Source organism: Rhinoraja longicauda, chromosome 13 (genome assembly GCF_053455715.1).
Source record: "Rhinoraja longicauda isolate Sanriku21f chromosome 13, sRhiLon1.1, whole genome shotgun sequence".
Lineage (NCBI taxonomy): Eukaryota > Metazoa > Chordata > Chondrichthyes > Rajiformes > Arhynchobatidae > Rhinoraja > Rhinoraja longicauda.
This window is the reverse complement of record NC_135965.1, coordinates 27,641,606-27,664,731: the sequence shown is the minus strand read 5'-3', so window position 1 is coordinate 27,664,731 and position 23,126 is coordinate 27,641,606. Positions and strand designations below refer to the sequence as shown.

The 23,126-nt window shown below is 45.3% G+C and overlaps 2 protein-coding genes across 4 annotated transcripts in view; both read right to left on the bottom strand.

The window, feature by feature from the left end:
- Positions 1-811: 811 nt before the first annotated feature.
- Positions 812-12,067, bottom strand: LOC144599194 (transmembrane 4 L6 family member 1-like). Its single transcript, XM_078409940.1, has 4 exons — positions 12,021-12,067; positions 4,756-4,839; positions 1,591-1,760; positions 812-1,386 (listed from the first exon to the last, which is right to left on the bottom strand). The coding sequence occupies exons 2-4, from the start codon at positions 4,816-4,818 to the stop codon at positions 1,212-1,214; spliced, it is 408 nt and encodes a 135-aa protein (XP_078266066.1). The 5' UTR covers positions 4,819-4,839; positions 12,021-12,067; the 3' UTR covers positions 812-1,211.
- A 1,571-nt stretch (positions 12,068-13,638) lies between these two features.
- The window catches only part of ubxn7 (UBX domain protein 7), a 64,295-nt gene continuing 54,807 nt past the window's right edge, over positions 13,639-23,126 (bottom strand). For all 3 annotated transcript variants that reach the window (XM_078409937.1, XM_078409938.1, XM_078409939.1), the window contains 2 exons: positions 19,402-19,481; positions 13,639-15,355 (listed from right to left, as the gene is read on the bottom strand). In XM_078409937.1, the coding sequence (XP_078266063.1) occupies positions 15,194-15,355; positions 19,402-19,481 (242 nt within the window). In that variant the 3' untranslated portion in view covers positions 13,639-15,193. The remainder of the gene's footprint in view (positions 15,356-19,401; positions 19,482-23,126) is intronic.

The window sequence follows — 23,126 nt, the reverse complement described above, 5'->3', positions numbered from 1 at the left end:
ATACATTGGAATTTAGAAGGATGAGAGGGGATCTTATTGAAACATATAAGATTATTAAGAGATTGGACATGCTCAAGACAGGAAACATGCAGGAAACAGGAACGGGGTACGGATTGTGGATGATCAGCCATGATCACAGAGAATGGCGGTGCTAGCTCGAAGGACCGCATGGCCTACTCCTGCCCCTATTGTCTCTTGTCTATTTTCACCCACACTGAGGACTAATTTCCAGCAGTTGATTAATCCACCAACCCACGTCTTTGAGAGGATACCAGGACACCTGTAGAAAAATCCATGTGGCCACTAAGAGAAAATGCAAACTCCATAGAGCACCTAATGTCAGGATTGAAGCTGTGTCTCTGGAGCTGCGAGAATTAATATTTTTAAAGATGTAAAATCATTTGGTGGCAAGGTTGAGAAATGGTTCTAAACAATCGAACATTAGACCATCAGTTTTGAACAAGGTGCATGGGTGGTGACGTGTCCTTGAAGAAATGCTGCTGGAGATGTTGTTGTTAAAGTGTGGTTTAACAGAGGTATCTGAAGGGACACTGGTTGCTGAGATGGATTAGGTGAAGCACAGTTTAACACTGCAGCATCAGGTTTGATCTGCATGCTGTATTGCTGACAACAGTGAACCAGTTTCTGAGTTCCATTGTACTCTGTGTGATGACCGAGCACATACGATCAATGAAAGAGAAGATTACAGAAGTTAAGGGTCATAAGTTCATAAGTGATAGGAGCAGAATTAGGCCATTTGGCCCATCAATTCTACTTCACCATTCAATCATGGCTGATCTATCTTTCCCTCAACCCCATTCTCCTGCCTTCTCCCCACAACCCCTGACCCCTGAACTAATCAAGAATCTATCTCTGCCTTAAAAATATCCATTAACTTGGTCATCGACTGGTCAACTGGAGAGGGTTGTTTTTATATATTTATCAGTATTAGCATTCATACTTTTGAGTTCCAGTTAAGCGCATTGTTAATTGCACGGTCAGGTCTGGATTGACACATTAGAATAACATTTACATTTTTGGAAAATGCAAAATATGTTTCTGAACATATTTCTGTAATGTTGGGCCAGTGGAAAGTCAGATACACTGCATTATGTTCCTGGGGGTTAATACAAACTTGTCCCAATCAGTTTCAATTGCATGTCAATTCCATCCAACGAAGCAACCCCATGATATCTATCACGAAAAAGCTGCTATCTACCAAAAATACAACCCCAGCATCCATTTAAGATCTGAAAGCTGCAGAGGAGAGCCTCCAAGCTACTGACTGCTATAAGGCTGGAGAAGAAGACTATGTTCCAGAGCACAATGTTCATGGGTTCCACACAAGTTTTCCAACATGAAGGGTCATGTAGGTAATTTTCAACACTGCAGACAAAAGAGACACTGTTAGATCTCAGATCACACACATGAGACCGGCACTAATCCATTGGGACATTTGGGTTAACCAGAGCTGAGAGGTTACAATACTTTTGGAATTAATTTGCATGAAAAGGTTTCATTGAATTATACGTTACAAAGAAGTCTCATTGGTCGGAAGCGGAGGTATTTATAGATATAGCACCGAATTACCTGATGCTTTTTGTACAGAATGGGTAATCCCACAGTTGAATCTGGCCCTCGTTATGCAAGGTGGTATTAAATAAGCAGAGTGGTCCCTCTACAAGTCCAAGAACAGAATAAACAAAGCAGACCAGCGATCCACCAACAGCGAGTAAGGAGTAAAAGATGGAGACAAACATCTGCAGACAGAAAGGAAACAGTTACTCAACCCGTACCGTCCACTCCCACCGGATGTATCCAACAACAGGCCTGACTCGCTGCCAGGCCTGTAACGGGAACCAGCCCGGAGAGGTTGCCGCTGAGCCCGGCCTCTGCTCGCCCCGTGGACTGGAGAGGAGGGGGTTGGACAGAGGGCCGGTAAGCGGACCGGCGGCGGGTGACAGTGCAGGGCCTTGAAGTGGGAGAAGGCCGCTGGTGGCCTTGCAGCAGCCTGGGGTTCGGCCCAGTGCCTGTGACCGCAGGCCCGGCTTGTTCGGAGAGGAAAGCCCACCGATCCCGGCACCTGCTCAGTCCATGGATTGAGAATAGGAAAGGGGGTGGAAGGAGACGGTGACAGCGGCGGACGTTGGACGAAGGGCCCTGAAGGAGGGAAGGGGGGGTCTTACCTCCCACGCCCTTGAGGTCGGCTGCGGGAGATGCACTCTGGACAAGGGCTGAAGAAGGCCAGTCGTGGAGAGGGATATTGGTTCGTGGGACGACCAAAATGGAGGAGACACCTGCAACGGGTCTTTGTGACCAGCTACGGCTGGGACTGTAAAATGGCGCCTCTTGCATGTGGGCTCTGGGCTGTTCTGTACATTCTGTACTGACTGGGGGCAATTGTGCTAATGTACGGGGATAGCCTTGCTGGGCTGTTATGCAAAAAATGTATTGCACTGTATCTGCCACACATGACAATAAAGCAACCATTGAACCGTAAATATTCTTCTGAAGCCTAATTCAGTAACTCTATTACCTTCTGATCATCCAGGTGCCTTAACATAACTGTATTGCTTTGCATGAAGACTCAGTCATTTTAAACCCCAAGCGTGCAGCACTGATCCAGCCAGCACTGAGGTGACTGTCCAGGCTGTGATAATATATGGAGTGCTAAAATTGGCCTAAGAACCCTTAGAATGGTCAGTGGGAAATGTGGTAAGTATCTTTATCTCCCACCCATGGTCTTAATCTTGAAGTTATTTGCTGACATTGTTTCAGAGTTGATGATCTCTAACCAGGATCTCCAACCTCTGCCCTGGCAGAGCTGCCCTGCCCTTGGATTCAACTCAAAGGGAGAAAAGACAGAAATATTGTGGAGAAAGGCTGCAATCCCTGGAGAAAATTGATAGCAGCGTGTGTTCCATGTTCACAACCAGTGTGGTCACTTCATTGAGTCCCACCAGTGAAACCAAGTCCTATGTAGACCCATCTGTGAGCAGTTCCATCCTCCACATCTTGGGAGTTAGAAAATGAGAGGGAATGCAGCATATTTGGTTTCCATGAGTTAAATTATGAGATTAAATTATGGATTAAATTAAATTATGAGATTAAATTATGAATGTAAATTTGATTACACAATCTAGGAGACATAAATTGTTTTAAAAAAAATAGAGGCTGCAAATATGAAATAAAAACACAATAATTTGGTGATGCTCAATAGATTAGGCAGCATCTGAGGAGATTAACATTTCAGGTCCAAAACCCTTTATCACAAAAGTGAGAAATTTTACATCCACTTGTTTTCTCATTTCCCCTGACATGCTAAGTATATCAACATTTTCTGTTTTTAATAAAGAAATGAAGGTTATATTTCATAAAATTTGATTGAAGTTTAAGATATTCAGACAAATTGTAAGGGTACATAGAAGAGCACAGGAACAGGCCCATTGGCCTATAATATCTCTGCTGAACATAATGCCAAGTTAAACGAATCTCCTCTGCCACCATGAGGGGAAACCAAGCACAGATTGGGTGACCGGTTTGCAGAGCACCTGCATTTTAGTCCTGGGGGGGAGGGCACATTACCACCACAGGGACAGCACAATGGCATAGCGGTAGGGTTGTTGCCTCACAGTGTCAGAGACTCGGGTTCGATCCTGACTTCAGGTGCTGTCTGTGTGGAGTTTGCAAGGACTTCCTGTGATCTCGTGGGTTTTCTCAGGGTGCTCCGGCTTCCTCCCGCATTCTATAGGCGTGCAGATGTGTGTGTTAGTTGGCCCTCTGTAAATTGTCCCTAGTGTCTAGGATAGAACGAGTGTACAGGTAATCGTTGGTCGGCGGGTACTGGGAGGGCCGAAGGGTCTGTTTCCACGCTGTATCTCCCGTTGCCTGTCACTTTAACTCCCCATCCCACTCCCCGTCTATTGTCCATCCGTGATACATCTCCTGCGCTGTCACAGTAAGGCCCAGTGCAAACTTGAAGAACATCACCTCATCTTCTGTATGGGTACGTTAGACAATATTCAGTTCTACAACATCGGGTAACTGGATTTCTGTCTGCATTGGCTATCCATCGGTAACAGAGGCTCGGTTTATCATTGGGGTTATTTTTTTCTGGGAGTGGAGGACGCTCCCAATTTAACCTGTCGGGAGTATCTTCCTGCTCCGCATTTCACAACTCCCACCCTTTTATTATTTTGTTCACGTTCACTCTCTAACCGCTCCCGTTCACTCATGGACCAAATAACCTTGTATATCCCAATGGTCGCCAGAGACAAGCCACCCCGCCCCCCCCCCCCCCCACCCCCACCTCTTTCAGCTTAACAAGCTTATTTTCTCTCTCTCCCTCCCCCCACACCCCAAGTTCTGACCATGGGTTAGCTCTCTTCCCACAGTTGCAGCCCGACCTGCTGAGTATTTCTAGCGTTTTCTGTTTACATTTTCACCCTCTGCACATTCTTTGACTTTCGGGAATAAAGTTAGGAACGTTCTTGGCATCAGGTGTTTTGAACTTTCCACAAAATTGCGGCTATGTTAAACGAGGCAAAATGAAGGGCAATTGATTCTCCCTGCTTTCAAGAGAGTTAGATTGAGCTCTTAAAGATAGTGGAGTCAAGGGATATGGGGAGAAGTCAGGAACGGGGTACTGATTGAGGATGATCAGCCATGATCACAGTGAATGGCGGTGCTGGCTCGAAGGGCCAAATGGCCTCCTCCTGCGCCTATTGTCAGAACGGAAGGTCGAGCGCAGCTTACCTTAATCCTGGCGCTTCTGCCAAAGCAGCAGCAGCCGCCGTCGCCAGCAGCGGCGGCGTTCATGTGCAGGGCAGCCACGAAGACCTGAGAATATTAAAGGCAATGAGCACAAACCAAATGTTGTTCACCCACGCGCAATCCTCGCCTACTCTCCCCCGGTCCACCGTGGCGGTGAGTCCACTGGGGAAGAGTCTCGCCTCCCGCCAAGGCCGGGGTGAGGGCGCATTCGTTTTTATGAAAACACGCCCAATAGCAGAGGCTGGAATCTGGAGGAACTCAGCGGGCCGGGCAGCACCTTTGCCGGCAGAGGGATGGTCGACGCATTCATCATCTATTGTATTCGGTATTATAACGACATTCATATAAATTTTCCAATTTTAGGTAACAAACTTCCAACCCCCCTCCCCCCGCCTTTTCCCGCATACTTCCCTATGCCTCACCTGGATGCACCATTTCTCCCTTTCCTCTTCCACTCCCTTTCCCCTCTCCCCTTCAACCTTCCTCTGGCCTCTTTGAGAGGAATGGGGGAACGCGACCGTGAGACTCACCGTGAGAGAGAGCGCAAGGTGAGTGGCGGGTAGTGGGGGCAGACACAGCGATTTCCACAATTTGGGGTTGGATAGGCAACATTGACATGAACTTGTTCCCAATTGATCAGCCAGGATTAAACATCGAGTAACAGTCGCTCCTTCAGTTTACATAAAGTGCTGGAGCAACTCAGTGGGTCAGGCAGCGACCGAGGAGGGGAACAGACAGGTGACGCTTCGGGTTGGGACCCTTCTGCAGACTCCGTGCCCTCCGCACCTGCTGCTTGACCTGCTGAGTTATTTCAACATTTGGTGTTTTTAACGTGGGACGCCGAGCGATGATCTATCAGGTCGGTTGGAGACCTCCACCCGGTGGAATTTACTGGCTCCCCAATCCCTCGCGGTTCGAGGGAGGGGGGGTGGTACTGGTGCAGAGCGAACTTTTCTACATCAGACCGGTGGAGTGCAAATGACGAAGGGAGGGAGGGAAGCAGGACGTATCCGGGAGTTTGATTTACCCTAACTTTCCGAAATTATTACAAGCCTGTTTGCTTCAATACAGCCCCCTTCTCGACCGGGACGGTGCTACATGCCACAATTAAACAGTCTGAAGCGCACTGTCGCCCACCTTGTGGTGAATATTCAGTTTACCTCAACGAATAGCCTGGTTTGATGGCATAGAAGGGAGGTTATATTTTTCCAATTCTGGGACACGCCGTTATAAAAGTAACTTTCCTCAGCAAGTCTTGATGCCGGGTCCAACTAATCAACTCACTCCTGCACGTTTGAGACCGGCATCGTGCCCTCCCACTTTCTCACCCCCCCCCCCCCCCCCCTCCCCTCCTATGAAAGTGGGGTGGTCTTACCAGTAGTCCACTACCCCACAGTCCGGCCTGAATCTGAGCTGTCCAGCTAATATGCTTGTCGATTAAGTAGCCACTTTCTCCATTTGGGAAGAGTAACGCGATACTGGCCACCATGGAGACGAGCGCCAGAGGAATGAGGGTTACTCCAATAATTCGAGCGCAGCGGCCAGCGCCCATCCCGTTACCCCACGTCAAGTTATCCGCGCCTTCCTCTTGTCCGATGGATGTCGCCTGAATGCTCTCCTGTTCAAAGCACCCTCTGTGCCTTCTGACTCTTTCACTGTGAGGCGGCGGGAGCTCAGATCAGGCAAGAGCGCTGGAGGTCGTTGAAGCGCTGGCGATCGTTGAAGCGCTGGCGACACCTCCTCTCCCAACCCAACACGTCTGGGACTTGCAGATGAGTATCGGGGTCGAGGCAAACTTTAATACCCGTTGGGATCAAGTCATCGATGACATTTAACACACGTGATACGGTGCCTCAACTCAGGGGACCACATAACTTCCTCCGACATCCGCCCGGTTCGCGGTTACTTACACAAGCTCATCGCACACGGAGTCAGAAAGGGGGGTTCTGTTCAGAGAGGGTTTCTTAACCAGCCGCTGTAATATTAGCGGCGTTCATGATACAAAGGCTAGGTAATTAGAACATAGAAATATAGAAAATAGGTGCAGGAGTAGGCCATTCGGCCCTTCGAGCCTGCACCGCCATTTAATACGATCATGGCTGATCATCCAACTCAGTATTCCGTACCTGCCTTCTCTCCATACCCCCGGATCCCTTTAGCCACAAGGGCCACATCTAACTCCCTCTTAAATATAGCCAATGAACTGGCCTCAACTACCTTCTGTGGCAGAGAATTCCACAGATTCACCACTCTGTGTGAAAAAAAACGTTCTCATCTCGGTCCTAAAAAACTTCCCCCTTATCCTTAAACTGTGACCCCCTTGTTCTGGACTTCCCCAACATCGGGAACAATCTTCCTGCATCTAGCCTGTCCAACCCCTTAAGAATTTTGTAAGTTTCTATAAGATCCCCCCTCAATCTTCTAAATTCCAGCGAGTACAAGCCGAGTCTATCCAGGGTACAACGCTGAAGAAGGGTCTGAAGAAGGGTCTCGGCCCGAAACGTCACCCATTCCTTCTCTCCCGAGATGCTGCCTGACCTGCTGAGTTACTCCAGCATTTTGTGAATAAACCGAGTCTATCCAGTCTTTCTTCATATGAAAGTCCTGCCATCCCAGGAATCAATCTGGTGAACCTTCTCTGTACTCCCTCTATGGCAAGAATGTCTTTCCTCAGATTAGGAGACCAAAACTGTACGCAATACTCCAGGTGTGGTCTCACCAATGCCCTGTACAACTGCAGCAGAACCTCCCTGCTCCTATACTCAAATCCCCTCGCTATGAATGCCAACATACCATTCGCTTTCTTCACTGCCTGCTGCACCTGCATGCCTACTTTCAATGACTGGTGTACCACAACACCCAGGTCTCGTTGCATCTCCCCTTCTCCTAATCGGCCACCATTCAGGTAATAGTCTACTTTCATGTTCTTACCACCAAAGTGGATAACCTCACATTTAGCCACATTATACTGCATCTGCCATGCATTTGCCCACTCACCTAACCTATCCAAGTCACGTTGCAACCTCCTAGCATCCTCCTCACAGCTAACACTGCCCCCCAGCTTCGTGTCATCCGCAAACTTGGAGATGTGCATTCAATTCCCTCGTCCAAATCATTAATATATATTGTAAAAAGCTGGGGTCCCAGCACTGAGCCTTGCGGTACCCCACTAGTCACTGCCTGCCATTCTGAAAAGGACCCGTTTATTCCTACTCTTTGCTTCCTGTCTGCCAGCCAGTTCTCTATCCACATCAATACTGAACCCACAATACCGTGTGCTTTAAATTTGCATACTAATCTCTTATGTGGGACCTTGTCGAAAGCCTTCTGGAAGTCCAGATATAACACATCCACTGGTTCTCCCTTATCCACTCTACTAGTTACATCCTCCTAATATAGGAAGGGATTGACCATGATAACGAAAAAAAACACTTAAGCAAGTTTTTTGATTTTTTTTAAAGTTGAGGGAAATTATAACTGAAGATTAACACATTTCAAGAACATGGTAGTTGATGAGATTTCAAAGACTGGATTAAACTTCAAAACACATCGAATTCAGAAGCTGACCTCCGGCGTGGAAGATATGCAAGTGCTCCCACGTCAGACAGAAAGGATGGAAAAGCCCAGGGTATTGAGTTACCGGGACAGCTGATCCACAGAAAGACTGACTTAAGACTAGTTTTGAATATTTTTGAGAGGCCACCAACGTGATAGTTCTATGAATTTGACACTTCATTACGTTCACACTGAAAGTTGAAAGTAGTTAAAACGGCAAATAGGGGGCAGGAAATGTGCATGGTGTGCCATGGGTAGATTCCAAAGATCATTCACAAATTAAGATATTTAGCATTCATCGATGCAGAATCCAGCGTCCAGCGTCCAGCGTCAGGACTCATCCAGAAAAAGAAGGCAGGGTCTTAAGGGTCTCGACGCGAAACATCACCCATTCCTTCTCTTCAGAGATGCTGCCTGTCCCGCTGAGTTACTCCACCATTTTGTGCCTATTTCATAATAAGGCGACAGCGATATGGCGCTCTCTTTCAGATTATCTGTGCTCCTATAATTCGCGTTGAAATCTTGTACTAAATAACCGGACACTCCAAGGCTCACCGACCTCCAAGGTTCTTAAAATCTTTCCCTAGTTTTATGCTCATCTCCCCATAGCCGTCTCCGTGGTCAGATTTTCTTGCCGCGGAACATATTTATATGTTAAATGTATACTAAACCAGTTGCTGGTCGATTGCGAATTTATTGATGCAAAACACCTCCAACCGTCATGTTTTCGGTTACATTATCTTCCCTAGATGGGATCTATCATTCTGGGTACTTCACGCTTGTGTTCCTCCAGCAAGGTATCAAACTCTCCACAGCACTGATTATAGCTTTGAAGATCTGAACAAGGGTCTCGACCGGAAACGTCACCCATTCTTTCTCTCCGGAGATGCTGTCCGTCCCTCTGAGTTACTCCAGCATTTTGTACCTACCTTCAATTTAAACCAGCATCCACAGTTCTTTCCTCCACTGATATAGCTGTTACTGAAAGACGTACAGGTATGTAGGTTAATTGGCTGGGTAAAATGTAAAAATTGTCCCTAGTGGGTGTAGGATAGTGTTAATGTACGGGGATCGCTGGGCGGCACGGACTTGGTGGGCCGAAAAGGCCTGTTTCCGGCTGTATATATATGATATGATATGATATGAATCATAATGATTTGACTGAAGTAATTTATCCCCTCGTCCTCCATCCATCTCAAGCTGCCTGCAGCCTTTGCCACTAATTACACCGTTTCTCCATCCTTGTTAGACTGGCTACACACGCACTTGCCCAATTTCAATCCTTGTGAGACACAAGAGACTGCGGATGCTGGAATCTCGAGCAAAAGGAAAACTGCTGGAGGAACTCAGCGGGTCAGGCAGCATCTGGAAAGAGAACGGACAGACGACGTTTCGGGCTGGAACCTTTCTTCGGACTTTGTTTTTGCTCCAATCTCATCTATCTAATAATCCTAGAGAATCAACTACAACGACTCCCGTGCCCACAGTCCCCTCACCATTCCCCACTCCGGAGGAATCTAGCATGGATTCTGCTCCTTTGCGTTCTACATGTCATCCCTCAGCAAAACCACTCGAAGGAAAAAAAAATCAGCCTCACGCAAATTCAGTCAAACCAGCCCACGCTCACCATCTCCCCATTGTTCCGAGTTTGCTGAATTAATTTCGGGGAGAGCACGCAAGAACTCCATTTATACCTCTGCTGCTTCGGCAAAATCAGCAGCATAGTCAAGGCATAGCACCCTGGCTACTCCGTCTTCTCCCCGCTCCCATGAGGCAAAAGGTATAGAAGTGTGAAAACACACACCTTTCGATTCAGGGACGTTATCAGGCAACTGAATCATCCTACCACAACCAGAGATCGGTGATGAACTACTGTCTACCGCTTTGGTGACCCTCGGACTTTTCTTGATCAGACTTTGCTGAGTTTACCTTGCACTAAACGTTGTTCCCTTGTACTGCACTGTAAATGCACTATACACTGTATGGCTCGATTGTAATTATGTATTGTCTTTCTGCTAATAGCACACAAAAGCTTTTCGCTGTACCACGATACACGTGGCAATAAACTAAACTGAACTAAATTTCCCGTCACAGAAACCACTGACCCTCGACCTAAACTTCATTCCTTGGTCACCAACCTCAGGTGCAGTTGAAACGAATTATTTGAAAATTGTTTCATACACGGCCAGATCAGCTTCCCAAAACACATTCAGATCACAACCAATACCATTAAGTTCCAGTTAATATTAAAATTAAGAGTGAAAGAGGAAGGAAAGAGGTGGAAGCGGACAGGGGAAAGGCGATGAAAGGGGAAAGGAGGGACTTGAGGATAGGAGATGAGTGTTCATTCGAAGGGAAACAAACAAGGTGACTTGGAGGGGGAAGATAATGGGTGAATGGGTGTGTGCAGTGGAGCAGGGTGGGTGGAGCGGGTGGAAAAGAGAGAGGGGATTGCAATTGTTTACCTAAAATTGGAGAATTCTATGTTCATACCGTTGGGTTATTGGCTGCCCAAGGTGCCATTCCTCCAGTTTGCGTGTGGCCTCACTCTGATAATTGAGGAGGCCCCGGCCAGATATGTCAGTATAGGAATGGGAATTAAAATAGTTAGCAACTGGGAGATTCAGTTTGCCTTGTTGGATTGAGTGCAAGTGTTTGGCAAAAAGGTCACCGAGTCTATGCTTGGTCTCGCCAATGTACAGAAGGCCATATCGGGACCAAATGGAGTAGATGAGGTCAGTGGAGGTGCTTGTGATTTTCTGTCTCACCTGGAAGGACCCTGGATGGATGTGTGGGAGGTAGTATAGGGACAGAGGGCAATTGTTCGGCGAAACAGTCCTCTATCTACACTTAGTCTCACCAATGTAAAGGAGGCCACATCGGAGGCACAAAATGAAGAGAAAGGCCACGCACAAACTTCAAATAATACCCTCCTCAACCCCTCTCCTTCCTGTAGCCACCCACCCTGGTGCACACCCATTTCTCCCAATCCCCCAACTCCTTTCCCTTCCTTGATAAACGCATCTCCCATCCCGAGTCTCTGATTGCCCTTTCATCCACCTTTCCCCTCTGCCCTTTTCACTTATATCCTTTCCTCTGGCTTTATATTTCTCTCTTCTTGGATAGCCAACACCTTTTGGTCTCCTTTGTCACTTATTTTGCCAATCAAAACCCTCTCATTAATATCCATCCGCCTATCACTTGCCTGGTTTTGTCCTCCCCCCACCCCAATCAGTCTGAAGAACGGACCCAACCTGAAACGCCATCAGCATTTCCTCTCAGATACTACCCGACCCACTGAGTTCCTCTTGCACGTAGTGTATTTCTGACCAGCTTGCCACGTCTTATTCTAGAGTCGCCAAATTATTCTGCCTGTGTCATGACTTGCACTATTCTGGTCACCCATGCATGCCCAAGTAAAATAAGGTTTTGATTTTATGTTCTCAATTCTTTATTTCAAAAACCTTCCAGGACCTATTCCTGTAGAAATGAGTTATTCCTGCAATCTCTTCCAGTCCTACAACTTCCAGATCTGATCCCGAGGATTCCCGCTTGTAATTGCTATGTTAATTGCAATCGTGATAAATTGATACGGTTGTGATATTTCCTTATTAATCTCCTCACCCTCCGACTCTCCCCACTAAGGCATTCCATAAACAAGTTTTTGGTTGCTTGCCCCATTTTCACCTTACCTGAAATGCTATATCTGCAGATACTGAAGGTCAGATTTTTTTTTAATGCTGCATACGAGATCATGTAGCGTCTGTGGGGAGAGAAACAATCAATATTAAAAGCCATTGACCCTTAGATAGAAATAATAGGAGAGAATGTTAGTTTTCAGTTGCAGAACGGTGGGATGCATGAGACAAAGTTGTGCTACAAATAATTTATTATTTATATTTCCTTCAATGACCCAATTCCACTGTTAACACCCCCTCTTCTGCCCCCCACCCCCTCCAATGGGTACCAACTGTTCCAAACCACAATCCAGCACCAACTACCCACAAAAGGACAGAGTGTTGGAGTAACTCGACGGATCAGGCAGCATCTTGGGAGAGTATGGAGAGGTGATATTGTGGGTTGCGACCCTTCTTCAGACCAACCACCCAATCTTTGTTTGTACTCTCACACACAAATTGTCCTAATTTTTGTTATTGTTTTGTTGCTCCAACTGCCCCCATTAACGCATGGGCAGGATGACCACAACCTTTTGAAAATGGAGATTCAACAAAGTTCACCTAAGCAATTGTTAAAAAGCAAACTATAAATTTTATTGATTGAGGTTTACAAAATGTGACACTGGTTGATGCAATCCTGCAATATTCAAATTATTCAGTTTACTGTTTCACTTGGTCAGATATGTAGGAACTGCCTAATCTTCAATAATCTTATCCAGGCATTCCACAAAATCAATTTGGATGTAAAAACTCACATTTCAAAAACCGAATAACTGATGTGTATTAAAAACAAGTAGTAATCTGACATGATTTAATAGTTTATGGAGATTTGGTTGAAGAATTGATTGCAGAACCAGGGTGCAGCAATGTTTCATAGCATTGATCTGCATTGTTTATCCACTGACCATATTTTTTTAACACTGGAGGATGCCACCTTGATCCATTTGGTCTATGCTAGCTCACAGAGCAGCCCCAGTCCTCTTCAATTTCCCCATTGTAACTTTATCTCCACACATTCCCATAGGATTAAGATGGAGATTATGGATCAGATCATATATTTGATGACTAAATTAAATGCAGACAGTTAATGGACTTTAAAAAATGACCAGAAACCAAACAATTGCAATTATATGAATTTATGATCTCTCTTTTCCAGTCACAATATCACCGGTGTGTTTATATGTAGACGCAACAATTTCTCTATCCAGTCTGTGGACTTGAAAGTGGCTACTTTTGGACATTATTTCATCAATTAATACCTTCTTTAATTGCCAAGTTACTCCTTTCACAGAGCTTGGAATGTTAATAGCCTCTGCTGACAAGATTCTTGGTCCATAATTATCAGGATCAAAAACCTTAATTGGCAGAAAAACATGGATAAGGGAATTATACTGCTATGAAACAATGCTCACCATAGCCAATTATACATAGTAACAGTCCAACATGGCTCTTTTCCAAAGAGACTGAGCTTTTCCCAGTTATTTTTTTCTAGGTCAGTTACACACTTTTACTTTACAGTTATCTGACCCAAGATACACTCATCCATTCTCATTGGTGTCAACCTTTCCTTAAATGGCCCAATTCTAATGTTAACCCACCCACCCCCACCATCCTACACCCCTGCTGGGTTCGGCCTCCCCTCCCACCCAATGGGTACCAATTGTTCCAAACAATAATCCAACGCCAACCATCCAAAACCCCCACACACACACAGTTTTCAATGTGATTCATGCTCTTACTGTGTACATACCAGCACCTGCAGAATCGTACAGTGTGCTAACTGTTGGTATCAGTTTTCCAAAGGCAGTATTATCAATTTACTGTGCCAAATTCTCCCCCTGCCTCTCCGAATATCGAGCACCAGTCTGAATACTGCGACATACTGATTATTTTAAGCAGGGCACACTAATGCAGTTCATTCTTATTGTGGTATTACCCTGTGGTAGAGATATACATAGTTCTTTGAACTCCAAAAACTGTGCATCAGCCATGCATCACCACCAGACCCTTAACCCAACCCATGGGGCTCAACAGCATTTCGAACCTTTCACAATGTGCAGGCCTCTCATCTCCAACGTTCATCATGAAGGATCCTGGATCTGCCAGTCAAACTTCTCATCGGATCTTCATGCCAGAAACTCACTGTGGGCTGCTCTGTATAATCCCACAAGTTTTTAACATCACAGAAGCAGGATTGCAAATAAATTCTTGTCAGGGACTGGGTCCAATCCCTGAAGTTTGACGATGAGTGCAATCACTCAATTCTCAACTCTACATGGAATAATAAACTGTGTTGAATCCCTCAGAATTTACCTTAGAAATCACACTCTTATAGCTTAATGGCAGGGAACCAACGTGTATTCACAGGACTTGCTGCTTTAGCCAATGGGCTAGATTGTCTTGGATCCCTGGAGAGCTTGTTCAAGAACTATGTTGACCTTCTTTCATGGCAACGTGTGCTCCAAAAGTGCAGACTGAAGTAAAGTTGGTAGCTCTAGACCTGGCACATTAGACCCATCAGATTATTACCACACTGTGCTGCAAACCTCTCTGCCCATAATGTAAGGTCATGCATTTTAACACAGGCTTGAGCTGGGTTGTTTGAAGACATTAGGGCAACTCAGAATGCATCATAGTGATCAATACCAAATTCCTACCACGTACTTACAGCCTAAATGAGTAACACTACCAAGAGTCAAAGTCAAGTCTTTTCAGATGACAATCGATCACTTCCTAGACCATTTTCTATTTCTCCAGCATTTTGTGTAGTCAACTGGACTTGATGAGGGAAAAGCTTCCTCCTAGTAGTCAAAAAGCAAGGCCCTAGTAGATTTTGGTGATGGCAATTTGAAATATTGCCAAAGCCATTGTTGTAGGGGGGAAAATGCAAACAATGCTGATGCCCGGCACAGCCAAATGTAACGTGTCAAGCAAAGAATGATAGATACTTAATGAAAATCAAAAAACAAAAATCAAGTGTTCTCTGGTCCAGTAAAAAGGGTTCTTCTTTTGGGAATCAAAAAGTATTAAGAATTGAGTGTGGATCTCAAAATGTCTTCATGTCGGTGGCCTCAGTAGGTCCAGTAAAAAGATGAAAATACATGGTTCTCTTTGTTCAGGTTGAAGCCAGGTTATCACCAACAAACCAGATCTTGCAACAATTGTATAAAATATTTTGCACTCCCAAGTTAATTTCTCTCCTGAACAAAGACAGTTTCCTGAGGGCACAGTCCAGCGTCCTGCAGTGTAATTTCATAGTCCAGGTGGGAAAGCTTCCTGCGTGGAAAGTTGGTGACCAACTCAAACCGCTCATTTGGGTATCCCTTCGACTGGATGTGCTTCACCAGTGCCTGAGAAAAATAGAAGGCAAAAGGGATTACACAGGAGTATAGGAGAGAGCTTGCTCAACACAATATCCATCTCCATTATGCTGCCTGAATGTGGTAATCAACATGGCAACTTTGCAATCTTCAATTTATTTTATTGTTTTTAAATGGTGCAACCTTTGTCAAATCAAGGCAGCTATCATATTTATCACTTGGGGAAACATTGACATCTCTACCTATCATTTCAACTCAAGCTCAGGTTTTCACCAGTAGCAGCCGTTGTCGTGCCTACTCCGCCCATGGTTTGGTTTAGTTTAGTTTAGAGATACAGCATGGAAACAGGCCCTTAGGCCCAAAGAATCCACACTAACCAGTGATCTCCCGTACATTAGTTCAATTCTACATGCTAGGGATGATTTTTACAGAAGCCAATTAACCCACAAACTTGCACGTCTTTGGTTTGGTTCCGTGTCATTAATCACATTAAGCACGTCCTTCAAGCTCCTGCAATCGCTTAGTTTCCAAAGATCAATTCATTTCCCCAGCAATTCACAATGTACATGAATGATTTATTTCAGAAAATAAACTGTAATAATTAAAGTTTTCTGATGGCATGAATTGATCTTTGGAAACTAAGCGATTGCAGGATATAAATTGAATTTATACACACTGAGTATTTACTGGAGAGAAGGAATGGGTGACGTTTCGGGTCGAGACCCTTCTTCAGACTTCTCTGAAGAAGGGTCTCGACCCGAAACGTCACCCATTCCTTCTATCCAGAGATGCTGTCTGTCCCACTGAGTTACTTCAGCATTTTGTGTCTACCTTCGATTTAAACCAGCATCTGCATTTCTTTCCTACACACGGAGTATTTACTGTCTTTATGTAAGAATTCAAAAAACTCTCAGCCTTGAGTGAAAACATTTATTTTGATCACTCCCCTGAATGCCCCAATACCACGATTGTGTTCCTTGAAGAGAGTAGATTCCTCAAGCAGAGGAACAAATATGCTCAGGATCAAACCCAACAAATTCCTTTGGATTCTTATATCTGCATAAATGATTATGTAAAATCAGATCACCTAGAATTTTCTGGGAGTGATATTTTTCCATTGCCATTACAATAATTATGATACTAAGTAGCAAGAAATAACCAAATTGGCAACAGTTACATTCCTTTAGAAATAGAAGCTCTATGGGGAAAGTGATCTGCCATGTACTTTTCCATTCACTGAACTTGTCTAAATCACCAGGGAACTTACTTGTATCCTTCTCACAACCAGTTTCATGCCATCAGAAAACGTTAATTATTACAGTTTATTTTCTGAAATAAATCATTCATGTATATTGTGAATTGCTGGGGCCTAAGCACTGATAACCACGACACCCCTCATCACAGCCCAACACTGCAAGAAAGACCCATTTATTCCTATTCTTTATTTCTATGCAAGTATATTACCCCCCAATTTTAACTGGTTTAATTTTGTGTACCAACTCCAAACTTGGATTGTTTTCTCTAGGGGCGTCAGAGGCTGAGGAGAAACCTGATGGAAGTATATAAGATGTAGATAGGGAAAGCAAACAGAACTTTTTTCCCAGCATGGAAATTTCAAAGACTAGATATGAAACTAAAGATTACAGTTTAGTTTAGAGATACAGTGTGGAAACAGGCAGTTAGGCCCATCCAGTCTGCGCCAACCAATTGCCCCATACACTATTATCCTACACTCTGTGAACAATTTACAGAAGCCAATTAACCTATAAACCCACACGGTTTTGTAATGTGGGAGGAAACTGGAATAACTCGGAGGAAACCCACATGGTCACAAGGAGAACATACAAATTTGCAGATGATACAAAGCTGGGTGGTAGTGTGAATTGTGAGGAAGATGCTATGAGGTTGCAGGTTGCAGGGTGACTTGGACAGGTTGTGTGAGTGGGCGGATGCATGGCAGATGCAGTTTAATGTGGATAAGTGTGAGGTTATCCACTTTGGTGGTAAGAATAGGAAGGCAGAGTATTACCTGAATGGTGTCAAGTTAGGAACAGGGGACGTACAACGAGATCTGGGTGTCCTAGTGCATCAGTCACTGAAAGGAAGCATGCAGGTACAGCAGGCAGTGAAGAAAGCCAATGGAATGTTGGCCTTCATAACAAGAGGAGTTGAGTATAGGAGCAAAGAGGTCCTTCTGCAGTTGTACAGGGCCCTAGTGAGACCGCAGCTGGAGTACTGTGTGCAGTTTTGGTCTCCAAATTTGAGGAAGGATATTCTTGCTATTGAGGGCGTGCAGCGTAGGTTTACTAGGTTAATTCCCGGAATGGCGGGACTGTCATATGTTGAAAGACTGGAGCGACTAGGCTTGTATACACTGGAATTTAGAAGGATGAGAGGAGATCTTATCGAAACGTATAAGATTATTAAGGGGTTGGACACGTTAGAGGCAGGAAACATGTTCCCAATGTTGGGGGAGTCCTGAACAAGAATAAGGGGTAGGCCATTTAGAACTGAGATGAGGAAAAAAAAATTCAGTCAGAGAGTTGTGAATCTGTGGAATTCTCTGCCTCAGAAGGCAGTGGAGGCCAATTCTCTGAATGCATTCAAGAGAGAGCTAGATAGAGCTCTTAAGGATAGCGGAGTCAGGGGATATGGGGAGAAGGCAGGAACGGGGTACTGATTGAGAATGATCAGCCATGATCACATTGAATGGCGGTGCTGGCTCGAAGGGCCGAATGGCCCCCTCCTGCACCTATTGTCTATTGTCTATAAATTCCATACAGACAGTATCCGCAGTCAGGATCAAACCCAGGTCTCTGGTGCTGCAAGGCAGCAACTCTCCCGCTGTGCCACTGCACCGCCCGAAATAGCTTCAAGAAGAGAAGGGCATAGTTTAAAGGAGATGTGCAGGGCAAGTTTTTTATTTGCATTGTGGTATAATGCCTGGAATATACTGCCGGAGTGATGGTGGGGGAAGATAGTGGCATTTTGGCAGGTTTGGATAGGTAAATGGATATGCAGGGAATGAAGAGATACGGATCAGATGCAGGCAGAGGAGACTGGTTTAACTTGGGGTCATGTTCAGTACAATCATGGCATGTCTCTGTGCTGCGTTGTTCTAGATTCAATGTTATGTTCTTACATGGGACTTCAAATGTGTTCTCTAAATAGACCACACCCACTGGCTCTCCAACCAACCATAAGCAGCCCCCTTTTTAAATTCATATTGACTGTTCAACCCTGTTGATATTTTCCATGTATCCTGTGATCACAGGCTTTTTTACAAACTATAGTGTTTTTTTCCCCACTAGTGACATTAAAGTAACTGGTCTTTAGGTCCCCTGTATTTTTTGCTCCCATTCTTAAACAGTGAGGTTATTTTTGCCATCTTCCAATCTACAGGATCAGACCAACAAGCTATAGAATTTGGTATCTGGTTTGGTCCTATGCACAGATCATCAGTCTTTATACATGTAGTCCCATTAATTTCTTCAGCATACTTTTAAACTAATGCTGATTTCCCCTAATTTCACCATTTTATTTGAATTTCAATTCCCTAACATTTCAAGAAAATATTGCATCCTCATCCTTAAAATAGAACAAAATTATGTTTAAATGCTCTGTCATTTCTTTGTTCCCCTTTGCCATTTCTGACTATAAGTGATCTATATTTACCTTCATTAAACTGGTTCTTTTTACATATTTCTGGAAGCTTTTATTGTCCACTTTTATTTCTTGCAAGTTTATTCTCAAAATTTATCGTTCCTCTCAATCAAACTGTTGGCTTTAAATTAGGATGTAATTTGGCCATTGTAACCTCTAAAAAGCAAACAGGTCCGAACAGATGAGGTTAAAACTCAAAGCACAAGGTGCTTATATTCCTTTGTCTGAAAGAGATGACAGGATGCCCTTGTGATTAGAGCAAGCCACTTCCAAACCCAGACACTGCATCATAAATCATCACAGCAAGGACCAAATCAATTAAACATGTCTTAAGAGTTCAACTGCTATAAATATTTTACATTGCGCTTCTACTTATCTTCCAATACAGGTACATGGTAAAGTAAATTACAGACCAGTAGTTTTGCTTGAGCTGGAAGTGCAATCTGTTCCCTTTGCCCATTCGGATATCGCAGCATCAGACTTGCTTTTGGTCCTGTTTGAAGATAACATCACACCAAGATATTATATTCATTACTCCATGCCATAATAACAGTGTCATTCGGTTTATGTTGTGATTTGCTTGGCCAATGTCAAGTTATATTTGCTACTTTCACCCTGGACATGTCAAATGAACTTGAGGAACATGCACACCATCACATGCAACCTTGGCATCAATAAAGACCTGCGGACCCTTTACTTCTAAATGTGGTGAGCCTTACAGTCCTCAGAAAATAAATATGATCTTAAATCAGGGTAACTGCAGCAGAATTAAAGACACTTAAACTCAACTGGATATGGGGTAAGTAATGTTGCAGAATAGCTAATGTAGATTACCCACTGGGGCCAACATGGCACAGTTTGAGGCCAGCACAAGTCCTGTTAATGTGGATTAATGTAGATACCATTGATGGCCTTCTGTGTACTTCTTCATCTACAATAGAAACAGTGACTGAACAAAATCAAATGGCGGCAGTGGGAGTGGCGGCGGTAATGGTGGCAATGACTGCGACTGCGGCAGCAGTGGTGTAGGCGGTGGTATTTGAGGGAGCAGTGGTGGCGGTTGTGGCAGTGATGGTAGTGGCGGCGGCGACTGAGGTGATGGATGTGTTAGCGGTTGTGTCGGCAGTGGTGACTGTGGTGGTGCAGTGGCAGCAGGCACAGCGGCATTGACTGCATCGGTGTGGTGGTTGCAGCTGTTCAATGGTGGTGGCGGCGGCAGTGACTGACGAAGCTGTGGTGGTCACGGCAGTGGTGTGGTGGCGGCAGGCACGACCCCGGAGCGGTCAGGGTGGCGATGAGAGCGGGCCGGGGTAGTGTCGGCAGCCGAGCCAGGCAGTGAAGACTGGTAGGTCCGCCCGCTATAATCAAAATCCATTATAAAGACAAGGGTTTACTGTATATTCTAAATGGGGTAAAGCTGGATGTAGAGGAGGCCGAGGAAGGGTGTGAGTCTGTGTACACGGACTACTAGCAACCAAGAGTCCTGATGCATAGTCAATTAAATAAATCATCAATTTAAGTAGAACAATATTTCATTCTTTCCTTTTTAGGTTAAAAAGTAGATATTGAGTCAACTATTGCAAAAAACTGCATGATTCATTATCATTTGAAGAGGAAATCTGCTGTCATTAATGCTTGGCTTACAGACTTCCTAAAATATCAACTTGTGGGTAGAGATGAAAAATACAAAATAACAGTATTTCCAAATAGATGGTCATCTCATAGCTAGAAATCTTCCAGAATACATGCCTACGATTTCAGCAACCAATCTACTATTTTAAGTGGACATCATTCATATAGTTACAAAACTTTTATAGATGGTATTAAGCAGAACCAGAGTTTGTGGAGTGCCTCCAAGATGGATTCTTAGAACAGCTTGTACTGGAGCCTACCAGGGAGAAGGCAATTCTGGACTTAGTGTTGTGTAATGAACCTGATCTGATAACAGTATAACAGAGCTTTATTTGTCATTCGGTACCGAAGTACCGAACGAAACTACATAGCAGTCATAGAAAAAAAAGAACACAAGACACATAACCCAAACACAAACGTCCATCACAGTGACTCCAAACACCCCTCACTGTGATGGAGGCAACAAAACTTCCACTCTCTTCCCCACGCCCACGGACAGACAGCTCGTCCCCGACCGACCCGCACAGTCCCCGCAAGGGGATGGAAGTCCCCGCGGCCGAATCGCACCGGGCGCTGAAACGTCTCGCGGCCGAGCCGGGCGATGAAAGGCCCCGCGACCAAGCCTTGCGCAGCTAAGTCCCGTGGCCGAGCCGCACCGGGCGATGTTAAGTCCCGCTGCCGAGCCGCACCAGCGATGAAAAGTCCCGCGGCCGAGCTGCACAGGGCGATGTAAAGTCCCGCGGCCGAGTCGCACCGGGCGATGTTAAGTCCCGCGGCCGAGCTGCACCGGGCACTGTTAAGTCCAGCGGCCAAGCCGCACCAGCAATGTAAAGTCCCGCGGCCGAGCCGCACCGGGCGATGAAAAGTCCCGCGGGCGAGCCGCACCGGGCACTGTTAAGTCCAGCGGCCAAGCCGCACCGGGCGATGTAAAGTCCCGCGGCCGAGCCGCACCGGGCACTGTTAAGTCCAGCGGCCAAGCCGCACCGGGCGATGTAAAGTCCAGCGGCCGAGCCACACCGGGCGATGTTAGGCCCCGCAGCCGAGCCGCACCCCGCGCCGTGAGGAAGAGAAAAGTTTCCCCCACCCCCCCCCCCACCCACACCACCACCCCCCACACATACACAACCACAAAAAAAATACAAAAACCATCCCAACACCGACACACAACAAAAAAAAAGGAAAAAAGACGAACAGACTGCTAGCGAGCCGCAGCCGTTAGGCGCCGCCACTTCCACTTGAGGTAAAAGAGCCATTAGGAGGCAGTGATAAGTTTTACCCTACAAATTGAGAGGGAAGGGAAAATCGGAAGTGTCAGTATTACAGTATAGCAAAGGGGATTACAGAGGCATGAGGCAGGAGCTGGCCAGAATTGACTGGAAGGAGGCCCGAGCAGGGAAGACGGTGGAACAGCAATGGCAAGTATTACTGGGAATAATGCAGAAGTTGCAGGATCAATTTATCCCGAAGAGGAGGAAAGATTCTAAGGGGAGTAAGAGGCACCCGTGGCTGACAAGGGAAGTCAAGCACAGCATAAAAATAAAAGAGAAGAAGTACAGCAAAGCAAAGAAGTGTGGGAAGCCAGAGGATTGCTCTTTTAAAGAGCAACAGAAGATGACTAAGAAGCCAATATGGGGAGAAAAGATAAGGTACGAGGGTAAACTAGCCAATAATATAAAGGAGGATAGTAAAAGCTTTTTACTAACTTTTTAGGTATGTAAAGAGGGAAAAAAATAGTCAAGGCAAATGTGGGTCCCTTGAAGACAGAAGCAGGGGAATTTATTATGGGAAACAAGGAAATGGCAGACGAGTTGAACCGGTACTTTGCATAGACAATACACAATATGTGCAGGAGGAGGCCATTCGGCCCTTCGAGCCAGCACCGCCATTCAATGTGATCATGGCTGATCATTCTCAATCAGTACCCTGTTCCTGCCTTCTTCCCATACCCCCTGACACTGCTATCCTTAATTCACAAAATGCTGGAGTAACTCAGCAGGTCAGGCAGCATCTCGGGAGAGAAGGAATGGGTGACGTTTCTGGTCGAGACCCTTCTTCAGACTGATGTCGGGGGTGGGACAAAGGAAGGATATAGGTGGAGATTGCTATCCTTAAGAGCTCTATCCAGCTCTCTCTTGAATGCATTCAGAGAATTTGCTTCCACTGCCTTCTGAGGCAGAGAATTCCACAGATTCACAACTCTCTGACTGAAAAAGTTTTTCCTCATCTCAGTTCTAAATGGCCTACCCCTTATTCTTAAACTGTGGCCCCTTGTTCTGGACTCCCCCAACATTGGGAACATGTTTCCTGCCTCTAACGTGTCCAACCCCTTAATAATCTTATACGTTTCGATAAGATCTCCTCTCATCCTTCTAAATTCCAGTGTATACAAGCCTAGTCGCTCCAGTCTTTCAACATATGACAGTCCCGCCATTCCGGGAATTAACCTGGTAAACCTACGCTGCACGCCCTCAATAGCAAGAATATCCTTCATCAAATTTGGAGACCA